At 43.1% G+C, this 10,402-nt stretch overlaps 1 protein-coding gene across 1 annotated transcript; it reads left to right on the top strand.

Moving 5' to 3' along the window:
- Positions 1-7,810: 7,810 nt before the first annotated feature.
- Positions 7,811-10,130, top strand: LOC108093041 (fork head domain-containing protein crocodile). Its single transcript, XM_017192949.1, has one exon. The coding sequence runs from the start codon at positions 8,091-8,093 to the stop codon at positions 9,630-9,632; it is 1,542 nt and encodes a 513-aa protein (XP_017048438.1). The 5' UTR covers positions 7,811-8,090; the 3' UTR covers positions 9,633-10,130.
- Positions 10,131-10,402: the final 272 nt, after the last annotated feature.

The following is a 10,402-nucleotide window of genomic DNA, read 5'->3' as shown; positions in this document are numbered from 1 at the left end:
GTACGCATAGCAATAAAATATTTATATATTAATACTAAATGTTCTTTTCTGACTAGACCAATAACCAATCTTACTGAGTCAATGGCTAAAATAATTTTAGTGGGATACCTCTAAACGTTTTTAATGGGAATACAGAGATGTTTGATTCATAAATATCTCTTGGTGCCAGATTTTTCCAAGTTTTCAATGGCTTCCAACATAGTGACCCAAATCTTAACTTTCAGAACTAACAACTTTGTCAATTTTAATCCGATTCCAAAGTGGCATAAATCTAAACGTTTGTAATCGCATCCTTGAAAAAACCTAATTTTTAATGTTTCATTTTGCGATGGTCGAAATTTTGACCCCTGTTCATGTCGGATTTTTCCCAGTTTTCAATGGTATTCAGCATAGTGACCTAAATCTCGACTTCCAGAACCCACAACTTTGCCAGTTTTAATCGGTTTCCAAAGTGCCATATTCCTTAATAATTGTAATCGCATCCTTGATAAAACTGCATTTAAAATTTTCTATTTTCCGATGGTTGATATATTGACCCATGTTCACGTCAGATTTTTCCAAGTTTTCGATAATGTGCACCTAATACTGTCTTTCCAAATGACATGGCTTTGTCAATTTTAACTCTATTTTAAAGGGGCATCTCTCATGTTATTAAATTTTTGTAATGTCCTGAAATGTTTTTCAGTGCAATCGTTACTTTGATAAGGTTGAGGTCTTGGATAGATGTAAGTATGAAGGTTCTGCGTGTAAAATGATAGAGGTCTTTGGCGCTGCATGTACTGTGTAAATATCCGATGTGAGGCGCCAGTAGTACGGTTGGATATGTTGAAAAAAGTTATCGAAAGGGCGCATTATGTTTAAACATTTTAAACACAACATATTTAAAATAGTACGGGTTACAATAACCTTATCGGTAAAAGTCAACCGATTCTTTGTTTAGTAATTTATTCAATTTTTTGGATATTGATATCTATAGATATTTTTAATATTTTAATATTAAGATATAGTTTAATGTTAAACTTGACAAAGACAAGTTTTGTGTTGACAGTTTTATTTCAATAACTTGTTAAATAAAATCTTTTTTACTTTCACGTTTTTATACCATTCTAGAGGATATTATTTATTATTTGGTGAAAATAAAAAAGGTTCCCAAGAGCTTTTATTACATATGTATAATTTTCTAAAAGAATGTTTAAGGAAGAAACTACAGTTGTGCAATTTGCAGAAGATAATGACAAGTTAATTGAGCCACAACTGGATAACAATCCAGGACCCATTCAAAAACAAATCAGCTCAAATTTCGGACACAATACCGGTCGCATTGTCCGCAAGATCAACAATCCAATTATTCTGTTAATTGTCTCACCTTTATGAGCAAATTAAAATCCTGCCCAGAGTCAAATGGACCCAAGTCTCAGGGCAGGACGAAGCCACTAGCCATTGTCCTGCGAGGCGAAAAGGCAGCGGCAATCGCATCAAGAAGTCGTCGCCGCTGATCATTATCTCGCAGGACACAGGACGCAGGACGAGACGCAGGACAATCCGGGGATATGCAGGGACAAAGCTGGCAAAGGGAAAAAAGGAAGGGGAGGGGAAAATGGGAATGGGATTGCGGCTGAGTCTCAGCCGAAAAGCCAAAGACAAACACAAGGCTGGAAACGAAGCGAAGTTTTGAGTGAAAAATTTCACAGTCAAAGGATAATCGGGATTAAATCTTCTTGAAAAGTTAATGTTTACACACGCACCTACCGTTGGCGATGAGCGAAAAAAAGATGCAAAAATTATGAAAATATTGTCACAAGTGCACAGCAGCCAGCAACTGGCAACTGGCAAACCAGCGCAGAGGACCGCAAGGATCGGCAGGACGAGCGAGGCTGGACCGGAGCGAACAGGACAATTGCAGGCGGCAATCAAAACATGCAATTGTCCGTTTCGCATCGCTTCGTTCCGCCTCGAATCGAACTGCAAACGAACCGAAAAACCACAAAAAGGACGAAGGACGTCCAGGCAGCAGGACACTGGACTCACTGGACTCCGAGGCCGAGCCGTCGTAAGAGGATTTGCGCGTCAAGTAAACACACGATTGGCAGAGGAGTCCCCAGCCAGGATACATGCGATTGAGCGAAGCCTGCAGGACGAACGAAAAACCAAATCGAAGATGCACAGCCTGCATAAATAAATAAATAAATAAAATGATTTGAACATTTTTATTTTCGCACAGCACAGAGAGAGGACGAAACATTTTTCTTTGCGCTAAAACAAACAATTTTTTTAAAACCGTTTGTTGCACTCGTATTTACTTTAAATTTATGCGAAAATTAAAAACGTTTTTCGCAAGGATTTCCAGCTGCCCGAATGTTTTCATAGACGATCCATACCAAATTGTCCGAACACCGGAGCGGAGCGAACAAAAATATAGATTTCCCCATAAACATGGTCCATTCAAAAAGAGTTTTCCATTGCGAATTTTCCGCTTTTGCTCTGGAATCAAACCGCCTTCCCCTTCGACGACCACCGCCAACATCTCGAGTATGTCGCGTATTTCTCTTACAAATAAACAAAAGTCTTGTTGCAATAACATGGCAGGGAATATTTATTAAATAAACATTAGACCAGCAGCCGAGCAACAGATACGAGAGGCAGTTACAACTTTGAATGGGAAAGACGAGGCAAGGTGTTTTATGAATGAATTCAAGCGCTGCCTGCGAAGGGAAACGCGAAGTACTAAGTGGGAAGGGGTTTTGGCCAAATCAGGTAGCGAAATGTAGGCTGCGATTTCAGGACCAGAATGGTGGGTAGATTGAGTAGTGCAGTGATGCAGATGTTATAAAGATGTATATAGTTCGGTTTTAAAGAAGATTTTATGGACAAATAATTTAAAAATATTACATTTATATATAAGTAATGTAAGGGCCCCACTAGTGCATAAAATATGTAGATACATTTTCTTAAGAGTGGAAATATAATGTAAAATTAGAAACCATTTTTAGTTATATTTTCCTCAACAAAAATACATCCTTTTTTGTTTAAAAGTAATTATTTATGACAGATTGTTTTAACCACATAAATTTTAATTTAAAAATCTAGATTGAATCGGAAAACCCAATAAAATAAAAATCATAATATGTTTGGTAATAAATTAAAAATTATTGTACATAACTATATAAAGCAAACTTGAACCTCCCATTGCCGCTTTAATGACTCCTCCATTAGCTTTCTCCACGAGTCACTTCCTGGAAGACGCAGCTGGCAGCTCATTACTTAGCCAAAAGATCCACACCTCGGACACGCTCCCAACTCATCGTGGACCGACCCACCGAAAACCCAGCAGCATCGGTAGCCAGATACACCCACTTCCCAGCGGGTTGCGACTCGTAAGCCACAAACCACAAACCGCAAATAAGCCACCGAAACCGCAGGACACGCGTGGACTCATCATTATCATCATTACAGAATCGGAGGGGTGGGGAAAACCGGACACATTGAGCGGCGGAGTAGGAGTCAGGTAGCCCGAATTGCGAGGCATCTAAATCTGAAGCATCTGGGGGAAAACCCGGCGAAAACTCGAGATTTCATTAAGAATTCCCGCGGCGCGCATTAAAGTCTAAACATGCCTAAAAAGTTTCCCCTCTTTTGGCCGATCAATGCCGCCTAAGCATCGCTGATTAGCATTAGCATCCGGTTTCGTTTTGCGGATGGGCCCAGGTAAGAATCCGGATTCTGGACTCCGGACTCCGGAATCCAGATTCCCAATTCCAGAATAAGCGCCGTCTGCTGAATTTCCGCCGCTTATGACCGGAAGATTTTCGCCATGATTACGCTTATGATTAAGCTAATGGCGGATATTTCCCAACCCCTTTCCCGGTAACGCGTGTGTATGTTTTTCTGCAACTAATCTGCTAAATTGTCTGGGCAAAAAGAGCAGAGCACTGAGGGGGGAGGAAAAAAAACGAAATGTGGAGAATATATGCATAATAAGCTCTCGCAACTGTATACAAATCATAAATTTTAATGAGTGGCCACAATAGACTCCCTTATGAGTCCATAACTCCGGAACCACCCCGAAATTCTCTGTAGAAAAACGGTAGGAAAAAAAAAACGAATCGAAGGGAGTGGGGAAAAGTATCTACGGGTTTTGTGGCTACAGGAAACTGCAGTGTGCGAGGGAGAGCGGCTTATGCAGTGCGCCATCGCTGCATCTCTTTCGCCCACTGGCCACGCCCCCCGCTCAGTGCTGCGCAGTCGTTTCTGCGAGTGTATGTGTGAGTCCCCCTTTTCATATTGGCAGAGAAAATGTTGCATATTCATGAGAGAGCAGTCGAGCGTGTGCTCGTGTGCGTGTATCTGTGTATTTGAGCGTATCTGTGTGAGTTGCTTGGAAACGTGTGTGGGTGCGAGTGCGCATATTTGAAAGATTGAAACCGCTTTATCAGCATTTTCCTGCATTTCCTTTCCCTTCCCGGCAAAGAAAAAAAATCGTATTTTTTTTGCCGCTTAAGTCCTTGGTTCAAGTGTCTGATTAGGTGCACTCCCCTGCACTTTAAAATCAATATTATTCTTGGATTACTCACCCAAAAAAGAAAAAAAACGAAAAGAAAAAGGAAAAAATCTGCCCAAAAAGGGCATTGCTAAAATTTAATAATGGGTCAGGAGTAGCCACATGTTCGTGCTCATCTTTTTCCCTCCATGTGCTGTTTAATTTGGACGGCTTTCTCCATTCCAGCTCCTCTTTCCCCTTCGCCCATCGAGTTGGCTCTAACGAAGCGTTGTCAACGGCGGTGTCAACGTTCCGTTGACTGCAGCAAATTGAGCATGGCAAATGGGCGAGACAGCTCCCCAACTTGGGTTTCCACTACCCGAAATTTCAAGCTGCGGCTGTCATTTGAACATGGCGAATGTGTTTGCCAAATTGACAAGTTTTGTGTGGCGAGAACGTGTCTCAAACAAGCGCCCATCAAGGCCTGAAGTTCAAAGAACTCGGATTTGATGAATAAAAACATTTTAAGTAAAGTAATCAAGGGCATGTTTATTAACAACCATATTTACTAATCAAATTTTTTATCTGATTATGGAACCAACTGTAATCAACTGCAAATAATGGACTTCTCTTTCTCTTTAAAATTTAAGTTAAATATTATATAATTTGTTTTATACGATTTATAGGAATAATATTGAATTTGTGTCAAACTTTTTAAATACATTATAAGCACAGAATTGTATAGTTCAAAATTAAAATAGTTTTGATGAGAAGAGTATTTACTGAATAAGATATAAGAAAGGATTACAGCATGCAGTATTAAATAAAATTTTTTAAAGACAGTGCTTGTCGGTTTATTTTATGATTAAGAAATTGTAGCCAATTACCATTAAACCTGTCTTATTATGGACATATGTATGTTGAGCCTTCTTTACAGCGTTCAACTTTCACCGCATTTGTGGAGAAAATGTTAAGTTGCAGTTTTGGGAAACTAAAACAATATTTGGATAGGTCAAATGCAGTGAGATGGCGGCAGATATAGATATAGAAATAGATACGAATGCGAGTGGTCGGATCCGATGGATTCGAGTAGTAGAGCAGTAAGGATAGCGACAGTTGTGTAAAACGGGAATGGAGTGGGCTAAATCGGACAGACAGGCAATGGCAACTACGGAAAAATAACATGAACTGTGCAAAAATGCACAGACGTACTCAGACAGTTACCCACAAAAAACTGCTCACACCCACACGGTCACCCATACAGTCGCAATCACGGCGCCGATGTCGAAGACGAAAATTTGTTAAATCAGCAGCGGCATCCAGAAGCTCGGAAAAAAAGACATCCAAAGAAAGCCAAATAAAATGCGCAAAATGGAGCCGATGGAGCCAGAATCGCCTCATTCGAATTTCAAATGCAGAAGGACTCTCCTGCTCACATCCTGCAAAGGACACGGATAACTGGACACACACATGACGATGATTCATTGCCCATCTCTTCCGAAGGATCGCATGCGAAAAATTATGTTAAAACAATAAAAATATTTGTCAAAATAATGCGATTGCGTTAATAGAGCCAAATATTATTCTTGTATCAATTACCCGGCGAGTGCGGGTTTTAAAGTGGCAAAAAGACAGCACTTCCATGCAAAGCGCTCTGGTTTTTGCACTCGGCCAAAGGAAAATAAAAAATAAAAAATAGTCAGCATACTTTTAAATTATACAAATATAAAACACACAGTTGTTTGTTTTCCCTGTGTCTAATAACCAGACAAACACGCAGACCAGCTCATTCTGCCGCTCACGCACACGCACACACACATACACTTGCCCTTGCCCAAATAAACATATAAAATTTACTTTAAAGCTGACAAAGTCAATAAAAAATATTGTTTCAATAAGCAGAAAAAAAGAAATGAAGTCGGCGAAAAAACGGGAATGCAAGAACAACAAGAGGAAAGGGATAAAGGGGAAAGGGCGGGGAAAGGACTTTTTATATGAGCCTGCAGCTTTATTTGTTTTCTATATATGGGTTAGCAACCCATGGAGTGTTTGCTAATAAGGTGAGAAAAAATAGGCAGAGGATAATAATAACCACTTTTTAATAAATCAAAAAATCCAGGCCACGCATTAAATACCAGATGAGCTTAATTAATACTTTTTTTTTTAATCAAATCATAATTAAAAGATAATTATTGTTGGGTTTAAACTATAATATTATATTAAATAAGTTTCATATTCTTTTATTTAAGAAGCGAAATAGTAAAATGTGGAATAAAATATGTTTTAATTAAATTCTGCTTTTCAGCTTTGCTCAGTGAGTAAACAACAACTAAAAACCTTAAAAAATTTATTTAACTTTTCTGTTTTGTTTAAGAATAGTTTCAAAAGTAAATTACACAATTAACACAATATTATTTATAATCTTTGAGCTTAGCATTTAAAATTGATTGTGTACTCCTTTTAATATAACCAATAATTTTCTTAAAGAGCCTGTAAATGTTAAATTTTTCCTCCCCAAGAAAAGGTTCTTTATAATTTAAGCGCCCGAAGAGCGAATGTTAAAATACTTAATGCCTTGCCCCCAAAGAAAACAACCTTCAAAACGTGGCCCTTAAGTTGGGCATCTTGGCGCAAAACCCATCAAACTGCAAATTAGCAGGCAACTTTTTGCTCTCAGCCCCTTGGAAGGCGAACTTTAAGCTGGAATCGAAAAACTTTGCCCACTAATTTATGCCAACGAAGGCGGGGGGCCCGAAGCCAACCGTTTCCCAGCCCAACTTGCCGCCACCACCACCACCCACTAGTGCTGTTGGCTTTCCCAGGTGCCTCAACTATGTCTCCTCTCGCTCTTATTGCCACAGTATCTTGTATCTTTTGGATGCGAGTGAGCAGGAGAGCGAGAACCTTTTGCCTAGGCCGTATTTTAAGCATTAGTTTGAACAACAAAAACAAGGGGTTGCAAAACGAACGGAGGGGGAGGGGGTGGCTGTGGTAGGTGGAGGGTTGAAAGGACACACACCGGAGCCAACTAACTATTTTCCCCTGAGAAGAATAGGAAAGAAAAAATAGGAAACCATGAATGGCGTCCGCTCTCCGGCGAGATACATTTGTGTGAGTGTACTTCACTTACTGACTGCGAGCGGCAGCCATCGTTGGTTGGCTGCAGATACACTCACCCAGGCACGCACACACAGCGAACACGGCTCACACAGATACTCCCAGCCGAAGATACTTTTTCGGTGCGGGCGTCGCTGTCGACGCCAGCGATTCTGCTCGATGCGAGCTGTGTGTTATTTCAGTTACACAGATTCAGTATCAGACGTGTTACTATACCGAACGGTTCTGCGCTCGCTCTGCGCTCCGATTTCCCCTATCAAACCAGCTAAATATATATATATATATATATCAGTATATATATCTAGATATCGTACTTATGTGCCGCCCGACTTGTTTAAGCAAATATTATCGCTAGAAATAATAAGAAGCCGTAGCAGCAGCGTGGTGAAGTGATTGAGTTGAATTCAAATCGAAATCCGTATCCGAATCGGTTGTAGAAAGTAAAAGAAAATAATTGAGGCGGCAGTGGGAGCATAAATCCGCCGGATTCGCCGACATGCATACGTTATTCAGCGACCAGAACTCCTTTACGCGCCACTATGCCCAAACAGCCGCCGGTTACGGATCGGCATCGGCGGTTGTGGCGGCCAACAGCGCCTCGGCGGCAGCGGCGGCACATTACGCATACGACCAGTACTCCCGCTATCCGTACTCGGCCAGTGCCTACGGCCTGGGCGCCCCGCACCAGAACAAGGAGATCGTGAAGCCGCCGTATTCGTACATCGCCCTGATAGCCATGGCCATCCAGAATGCCTCCGACAAGAAGGTCACCCTGAACGGCATCTACCAGTACATCATGGAGCGGTTTCCCTACTATCGGGACAACAAGCAGGGCTGGCAGAACTCCATCCGCCACAACCTGAGTCTCAACGAGTGCTTCGTGAAGGTGGCCCGCGATGACAAGAAGCCGGGAAAGGGTTCCTACTGGACCCTGGATCCCGACTCGTATAACATGTTCGACAACGGATCGTTCCTGCGGCGGAGGAGGCGCTTCAAGAAGAAGGACGTGATGCGGGAGAAGGAGGAGGCCATCAAGCGGCAGGCCATGATGAACGAGAAGCTGGCCGAGATGAAGCCGCTCAAGCTGATGACGAACGGCATTCTGGAGGCCAAGCACATGGCCGCCCATGCGGCGCACTTCAAGAAGGAGCCGCTGATGGATCTGGGTTGCCTCAGTGGCAAGGATGTGTCCCATGCGGCGATGCTGAACTCCTGCCACGACAGCCTGGCCCAGATGAACCATTTGGCGGGCGGCGGGGTGGAGCATCCCGGCTTCACCGTGGACTCGCTGATGAACGTGTACAACCCGCGCATCCACCACAGCGCCTATCCCTACCACTTGAACGAGGACAACCTGGCCACGGTGGCCAGCAGTCAGATGCACCACGCCCACCACGCCGCCGCCGCCCATCATGCCCAGCAGCTGCAGCGGCATGTGGCGCACGTTGCCCACCCACTGACGCCCGGCGGTCAGGGAGCCGGGGGTCAATCCTCGGGTCACTCGCCCACCACGATCTCAACGCCACATGGACCCGCGCACGGGGGCTGGTACACCCCGGAAACCCCGCCCTCGGAGCCGATACCCAATAATGGCCAGCATGGAACACCCACCCACGCGAACAACAACAATAACAACAACAACAGCAGCTCTGTTTTGAACCACAATGGAGTGGGAAGCGGAGCAGGCGGTGGCGGCGGCGGTGGAGGCGGTGGAGGAGGACCCACTTCGGTGCTGACCAGCAGTCCCAGCTCGGCGCTGGGCTTCCGCGACATGATCTTCGAGCAGAACCAGTCCTGCCAACTGGACACGGGCAGTCCAACCGGAAGCCTGCAGTCCGCCAGTCCGCCCGCTTCCGCTTCCGTTGCGGCGGCTTCGGCGGCAGCGGCGGCGGCGGTGATCAGTAGCCACCACCACCACCATCACCACCATGCGGCACTCAGCGGGAACCTGGGACAACTCGGCCAGCTGAGCAACCTGAGCCACTACCGACCGCATGTGGGCCACTACCAGGAGTACGGCATCAAGTACGGGGTGTAAACGCCTTTCAGCTGGGCTCTCTTGTATATTCCTGTAAATATATATAGCTATACTATATACCGATATACCCAAGAACGAAGCACAGCGATTGGAATGATGAACCCACTTGTATCTTGTATCTCAGATCCCTTTTGTTTTCCATCATTGTTTTCGATTATAATGTATACGAAAGAGAGGAGGATAAATCATGTTTAGTTGTTAAGCCATTAAGCATTATTGTATTAACTGTATCTGTAATTGTAGCCCGTAATTGTTATCGAATTTAGGCTTAGTCCCAATTGTCTGCTATGCGATTTGTGATGAGGTTTTGCTATACACAGAATATAAACATTTACTAGCGCATTTTGTCAATAACACTATCGATCGATCTATCGCCTAGTAAACTAGAATAGCCCACGTAAGCAATAATAAATTATACAAACTAAATCGTAGCTATAATATAATTATCAAAACTAGCGTACCACCAATATGAGCCGAACAAAAAAGTGTATTGAAAATATGTTAAAATATCTCAAATCGTGTGTTTTATTTTCCACCTATTAATGAATTGCCCATTTGCCTTCCCCTCGATTTTACGAACCGGAATGGCCATTCCATCTGGCCATTGGGCGCTGGCAAAACAGACTTTTTAACCCGAAACTGGATAGCACACACGCAGAATTCCTAGATAAACAATTATTCAAACCGTGTCCAGTTCGGCGTCTGAATGGGTGAGTCAACTGGCCAATTGTCATCGGAAGATGGCTTTCTCGGTAGCCGTATCATATCAA

This window comes from Drosophila ficusphila, unplaced genomic scaffold (genome assembly GCF_018152265.1).
Source record: "Drosophila ficusphila isolate 14025-0441.05 unplaced genomic scaffold, ASM1815226v1 contig_106, whole genome shotgun sequence".
NCBI classification, from domain to species: domain Eukaryota; kingdom Metazoa; phylum Arthropoda; class Insecta; order Diptera; family Drosophilidae; genus Drosophila; species Drosophila ficusphila.
This window is presented reverse-complemented; position numbering and strand designations above follow the sequence as displayed.